Source organism: Monopterus albus, unplaced genomic scaffold (assembly GCF_001952655.1).
Source record: "Monopterus albus unplaced genomic scaffold, M_albus_1.0 scaffold98.1, whole genome shotgun sequence".
Classification (NCBI taxonomy): domain Eukaryota; kingdom Metazoa; phylum Chordata; class Actinopteri; order Synbranchiformes; family Synbranchidae; genus Monopterus; species Monopterus albus.
Window position 1 is genome coordinate 1,404,932 of NW_018127978.1, and position 6,751 is coordinate 1,411,682.

The 6,751-nt window shown below is 44.9% G+C and overlaps 1 protein-coding gene and 1 long non-coding RNA gene across 2 annotated transcripts; one reads left to right on the forward strand and one right to left on the reverse strand.

The window, feature by feature from the left end:
* Window positions 1–228: 228 nt before the first annotated feature.
* Window positions 229–2,030, reverse strand: LOC109965191 (growth arrest and DNA damage-inducible protein GADD45 beta). The gene is made up of 4 exons (XM_020609017.1): window positions 1,728–2,030; window positions 1,384–1,485; window positions 1,061–1,283; window positions 229–939 (listed from the first exon to the last, which is right to left on the reverse strand). The coding sequence occupies exons 1-4, from the start codon at window positions 1,844–1,846 to the stop codon at window positions 826–828; spliced, it is 558 nt and encodes a 185-aa protein (XP_020464673.1). The 5' UTR covers window positions 1,847–2,030; the 3' UTR covers window positions 229–825.
* Window positions 2,031–2,203: 173 nt separating this feature from the next.
* On the forward strand, window positions 2,204–4,140 carry LOC109965289 (uncharacterized). Its single transcript, XR_002275618.1, has 3 exons — window positions 2,204–2,752; window positions 2,846–2,995; window positions 3,409–4,140. It is a non-coding gene; the product is annotated as an uncharacterized LOC109965289 (long non-coding RNA).
* The last annotated feature ends 2,611 nt before the right edge of the window (window positions 4,141–6,751 follow it).

Below are 6,751 nucleotides of genomic sequence, written 5' to 3' on the forward strand. Positions count from 1 at the left end.
AGTTTATGTATAATTTAACATCACTGAGCACTAGGCAGCTCTGTACTTAAAGTTTGTTTGTTTTTGTTTTTTACCATATTTAATACTAATGATGAGTCATACACAGTCTAAATAACGTTTGTGAGGACTGTCAGTGACAACAAGTCATGTCCCCAGTATGATGGTTAAAAGCTTAGTTCTCAAAGATAGCAACACACACACACACACACACACACACTCCTGCTGGATGAACTACTCAAAGCATCATCACCATTTCTCCTTCAATAATTTATTAATCAAATAAGTCAACAGGTGGATCCACTCATATATTAACTCTGTTCGCTTTAGTCACTGCTTCACTAACAACAACAAATAGCATACTATGACGTCACATGCTGTTGGGTAACCTCAGTTCATGTGTGAGCAGACAGGTGAGCCGCACCTGCAGCCCAGCTACTCCGGAGCTTTACCTGCAGCTCCTCAGGACATTCATGAGTTCATTTCAGTTCAGTTCAGTTCAGTTCAGTTCAGTTCAGTTCAGTTACGTGACATCCAGGTGCTGTCACTCAGTCACGTGAATGTTAAAAGAAAATCTTCTCCCTCTCTGCAGCTCCAGGACCTGAAGCCTCCTGCACACTCCGGTTCGGTTTTCACAACCCACCAGGTACCGGTAGCTGGCGCGCCTTGCCCGGCCACATCAGTCCCCCATCCATCAGGAAGGCTCGGTTCGGCCCGGTCCTCACTCAAACACCACTGCTCCTCTTCTGCATGAGGACGGCTGTTTGGGCTTTTTCCACTCTTTCTCACCGCTCCTAAGCGGTCTGACTCGGTTCTTCCCGGCCCGGCTCAGCCGTCCTGCAGCTCCAGACAGGGCACCCACTGGTTCCTGCAGCGGCTCTCCTCACAGAAATTGTTGATGTCCTGCAGGGCCTGGCACTGTAGCGGCTGCACTGGGGGGTTCTGCGAAACATAGCGGGAAGGACGGTCAGACTCCCTTTATTTATTTATTTTTTTAAATTAGCAGTTTCATAGTTACTTGAATGCGCCTGTGTTCCGCTGAGTAGAAGGGGGGTGGACTTACCGTGACCAGGATGCAGTGCAGGTCCCGGGGCTCGTTGCTGTTACTGTTCTCGGTGTCCTCCCCCAGCAGCTGGGCCAGCCGCCTTATGCCGGACACCCGCAGAATGTTAATGTCGTTGTCGCAGCAGAAAGCCTGCAGAAGCGTGAAGTGGATCTGCAGCGCGATGTCATCGACATCCTCCTCATCAGTGGCGAGGACGCACAGGACCACACTGTCCGGGTCTCTGTAGAAGCAGGAGGGCAGACCTCGGTTAACATCAGTATATCCCGCTACGAGAGCATGTACTGGTGCGGTAAAGCTGCGGAAAACAACGTCCTACTTACACATTCATGAGTTTGGCGGATTCGTAGACTCCCACCGTGAGACAGTCTTGCCGCTGAGCTGTGACCAGCAGCTCCTCCAGAGCCTGACTCACCGTCTCCATCCTGCACAGAAACACGTAGGCCGTTAGAACTGTGACCGAAACCAGCAGAGCGAGCGCACAAGAACTGCACAACATTGGGCTAAAAGCTCTCAAATAAGAAACTACGAGAATAATGCTCTAAAACAGGACCCAGATTTACAAACCGCACTATTATCTGGACCTAAATTTGATCTGACTTTCCTGCAGCCCAGTGCCAATGCGCAATTACGCATCAGTCACAAGCATAATGCAACAGAAACTTACTTTTTCTCGGTGCTGTTGGATCCAACGAGTTCCTCCAGAGTCATGCTGAAGTCAGTAAAATAATCCACAAGATCCAGGATAGTAAGAAATATCCACAGCGCGCACAGGCTGGTGTTCATTAAATTCCCGGAATAAAGTCCTAACAAGTTGTAATCCAGATCGGTACAAAGATCGTTTCAGACTCCGTTAAAAGAGGAGAGATTCAGAGATTGGTCCGCGAGATGTGAATCCGTCAGTGAGCAGCGAAATCTCTGCCTCCGAACGCCGAAACTCCCCGGTTTTATCTCCGCCCTGCTGTGCGTCACCACGTAAGGCTACTCATTCTCTTATTGGTTCGTGGCTGTCACTAGTACGACTGAGCGCAGAGCAGACGCCGGAGATCCCACGTGGGTGGTTTCGGAGATCCCCCCCCCCCCGCGGGAGATCCCACGGGGGTGGTTTCGGAGATCCCCCCCCCTTTTTTCACATTCTCCCGGTTTGTTTACTGGGAGTTTGCTCTGTCTGAGTGAAGGAATTTCCAGATCCCTCTTCCCTGCGCATTGTCTATGCCCCCAGAGTCTGTTCCTGCTGCAGGATTCACTGGAACCAAAGAAACAGTGTCCACCTCACATCCACACACAAACAGCAGCTATTCTTAAATGAATGGTTTTAAACGGAGTCTGGTTATTACAGAAGCACATGAGGGAAGCTGGAGCAGGTGACCAGCCCCGTGTCAGAGCACGAGCCGCTCCAGGTTGTGCAAGAGTGAAGTTAAAAATAGGAGATCGGAAAATGGGCTTAGATAAACACGAAGTGAAATTCACTAGAAACCCCGACGACGCTTCCCTTTTGGGACTGTTCTTATTGCAGGCAGTAGGGGCGCTGCCGCTGCACAGCTTCACTTCTGGAAGCCTCGGCTCCTGCACTGCTGCTTCTGGATGCGTCCACCCAGGCCAAAAATATCCCGGCTCACCGGATCAGCTGGGGTCAGAATCTTGGTGTAACCTCGGATTACACAACAGAACTGCGTTATAAAACATCAAAAGGTCAGCTTCAGTCCTTAATCATGCCCGCCTCGCTTGCCGCATGCATGCATGTCCACATCACCCGTGTTCTGTACTGTTTCCTTCCTGGACCAGACCCTGCAGGACTGACCTGGACTGACTTCCAGGTAAACCCCGGTCCGAGGCGCCCTCGTGCGGCCCGCGCTGCCACTGCAGCAGGGAAACCAGCAGCTGGAAGGTACCAGTGTTAGAGCGGGACTCTCAGGCCGTGGCGTGCAGCTGAGGGTACGTGGGAAGGGTTCGGGGCCCGATAAGGGGGTTTTAACTGCGTTTAGGGGGTTTTGAGAGAGGTGAAAGAGTTTGGGGAGCTTCTGCTCTTTGCATTATTAAAGAGTTTTGGACGCTGCCTGAGGCTGTAAGGGGCTTTTGAGACATTAAACCGAAACAAACATTGTATTTTTACTTTTAAGGAGATCTAATAGCAAACAAACAACTGAAAAATCCAAGAATCACCTCTGTACAAGTTGTGCACAAGCCCCCTGACTCCCTCTGAACTTCTGAATTGTAGGGTTTCAGGCCTTAGACTGTTTTCTTTTACTTGAGAACAGAGCACTTTATTATTAGATTAATTAATGATCCCACTCATCATTAGGAGGGGGGTACTGGGGGGTTGATGATTAAACTTTGCGTTTGTTCAGTTTCTTTCAGACCTGATCATGCAAAACAAAGATCAACCCCCCGCGGTGGATTTACATACAATATGAAAGCCGCTTCGTGTCACAGGAGGTGCACAGAAAACTACACCAGAGAATGTCTGATGTCCGGTTCTAAGCACCGGCCTGTGGCTCGGCATGGCGTCCACGCTGGGCTGACACCGTGGCGGACGTATCCGTGGTGCTGCTGCCGCCTGCTGGAAGGCTCCGCTTCACACACCGTCTCACTGCTGCAACATTGCATCAGGTGAAAACTAGACGGTTTGCTTTGTAACATTCATTCTGTATTTCGCACTTTATTTTGAGTTTTAACAATAGGAAGTGTTCTGTAATGTTTAACATGCCAGGGAACAAACGACCCTATTCCTCACGTTGTTAGTTAAAAGACAACGAATTATATTAGTCACGTGACTTTTAATTCAGCCGGAGGTCGTTTATTGAACTTTTTTATTTAAAGGGTCTTGGGCACACTGGTCAGCGGAGAAATACATAGAAGGATCAAATGAGCTGACTGATGATTGATTAAAGGGTGTAAATCAGCAGTTGATCGGGATCAAACTGCAGCCTGATGAGGCTCATTAGGAGCCCGATGCAGCGGCTGTTAGGGAAAGTGTGAAGTGCTGATTGAATATGAACTGATTAGATGACCCGCTGCAGCCGTGATGACATCAGTCACTGATCTCATCGATACCTCGGGCTTTTAACGGGAAAGCACCAATCGCAGCCTATCGTTAATGACGGCTCGATGGCTTCACTGACGACTGGACGACTGGCCGATTTATTAACCTTAACAAAAGAGCGGAGTCACTAAAAAGAATCACATGATAGAAGCTAAAACCTTTGAAAATAGTATTATAAACAGTCGTTCAGTTGGTTTCTGTTCTTAAGTTGTGCAAATGATTGAAAATAAATGTAAAGTGAAAAGACTGAAGTATAAAATTAAAGTTTAAGGGGCTTTTAAAGTGTTAAATGTAAGTTCTAGTGGCTCTGAAACAGTTTTTAAAAACTATATTTAAAGATTAAGTAAGCTTAGCTTAATAAATCTAAGGTTTAAGAGACTTTTTGGAAAAAAACAGTGAAGTGTGAACAATTTAAAGTGTATAAAATCTAAGTTTAGGTGGGCAGGGGAGTAAAATGTAAAGTCGACTAACTGAAGTGTAAAATAAAACTAGGCTATCTGGCATTTTAGGTACAAAATACAAATTTAAGTTTAAGTAATGCTTCAGGCAAGAAAAAACAGTCTAATGACCTTTTCAGGTGTAAAAACCTAGTTTTAGAAGCTTTACAGTACAAACTTCAGTTTTAAGGTAACATTAAACTAAAGTTTGAGTGTTTTAAGGTGTAAAATTAAACATTCATTTTTGCTTTCACTTTAAATGGACTGTAGAAAATCTTCACAACTAAAGTGAAGTGAATTTCAGAATCCACAAACCACTAATTACACCCTTAATTATCATGTGTCTCTGCAGAGTGAGCTCTCCTGCTGGTCCCAGTCACCCCAGTCTGCAGCTTTTCCTGCAGCTCTCAGCCCCGTTTCCATCTCACACATCCTTAAATCGCTTGTTTTTCCTCCACAGTCTGGTGCAGTTTACCGGATTGTTCAACTCAGAATACACAAGTCATCTTTTTCCTTCATTAAGAGTCAACACATTCACAATCCAGTGAGCGCTAAGGGGGATTAAGAAAGAAACACAAGGCAACATAAAACAGACAAACAAATAGATGGTAAAATAAGTTAATGTACTGATGCAGGTGTGTAGACTTCAAATTAGATTAAATCAAACGACTTCATTAATCCTCAGAGGAGACGTGTCAGAGAGCTCACAGCAGAAAACCTGTGAAAATACAGGACTAAACAGGACTAACACAGTGGTCCCAGAGGAAGAGGAAATCACTGGTCATGTCTTAACAAAGGTAAATACACCAATTTAAATGGGGAAAACTTGCAAAGACAAAGACCAGTGTGCACACATAGTTCCACACCGACCACAACATGTGCAGACGTGCGGTTCGCTGTGGTCAGTGGTGGAGGAAGCATTCAGCTCCTTTACTAATGAACCAAGTATGAACAATCAAAGTATAATCCCATTTAAAAACCTATTTCAATAGTAATATCTGGTAAATGTATTATGTGTTGTAGTACCAGCTCTTAACCACCGGTTTAATCATTAACCATGTTTTTATGTCAGTGGCATGATTGAAAACAAAGTAAATTACAGCTGTCAGATACTGTAAATGTAGTGCAGTACAAGTAGCAAAAAGAGAAATACTAAAGTATTAGTAACAAGTTCATGTACAGGACAATTACCAGCAAGTTGATGCTGAGACACCAAACTGAAGAAACAGTAGTTTCAAATCATGATTTCACCCAGAAGTGAAACATTTGTCTCTCACCTCTGAAAACACACAAAAGTGTGAAAGCCTGTAGTTTTCTACTGATTACAGCTGGAAATAAAAGGCTTGTTGAGTAAAAGCGGGACATTTACAAAGACTTTTTGTTGAGAAATGACCAGTTGTTTTATAGTAAATGGCACCCAGTCTGAGTTTGGGCCTGATCATGAGGAGCAGATCGACTCGGCATGGGACCCCACTCCTCAGGGTCACATACACACAGAGTCCAGTTTGGTTCAGTGCTTAATGTTCTGAATTAAAAAAAGAAAGAAAGAAATGTCAAAATAATGTCATATGTATTTAATAAGTAAAATCAATACTTTACTTGTCAGTTTGACCCAAAAGGCTGACTAAGAAGATAACCTTAAATTAAAAACAAAAATGATTCAAGTAGTAAATTTTATTTATTTTAAAACGCCTGAGCTTTGAGCTCACATAAAGTAAACTGACACTGGTGTTGTGTCTGTGGGCATAGATTAAGGTTTGGCAGAATAATGGGATTCTGGTATTAAAGGGGGGACACTACTATAAAATACAGAAATTGGTTAATCTAGCCACAGGGGTTGCAAGCCAGTGACTTCTGTGCCGGTCCCAAGCCCGGATAAATAGAAAGGGTTGCATCAGGAAGGGCATCTGGTGTAAAAACATGCCAAATTTAAACATGCAAATGATCAGTGCAAAATCCATACCAGTTCGGTCAAGGCCCGAGTTAACAACGACCGCCACCAGTGTTGTTGACCTACAGGGTGCTAGCGGAAACTGGACTACTGTTGGTCAAAGAAGGAGAGGAGGTAGAAGGATTCATAGACAGAGAAAGAAGAGGAAAGGCAGGAGTATAGGTCTGAGAATAGGGACTCTTAACATTGGCACAATGACAGGGAAAGGTAGAGAGCTGGTGGACATGATGGAGAGAAGGAAGGTAGATATACTGTGTGTG

What these genes read in the sequence shown, in the direction of transcription:
- LOC109965191 (XM_020609017.1), bottom strand. Translation starts at nt 1,846, where the DNA reads ATGAACACCAGCCTGTGCGCGCTGTGGATATTTCTTACTATCCTGGAT. An exon ending in TCCAACAGCACCGAGAAAAA is followed by an intron (nt 1,486 to 1,727) that starts GTAAGTTTCTGT and finishes GTTTCTGTGCAG; the next exon opens with GATGGAGACGGTGAGTCAGG. An exon ending in TGCACTGCATCCTGGTCACG is followed by an intron (nt 940 to 1,060) that starts GTAAGTCCACCC and finishes TATGTTTCGCAG; the next exon opens with AACCCCCCAGTGCAGCCGCT.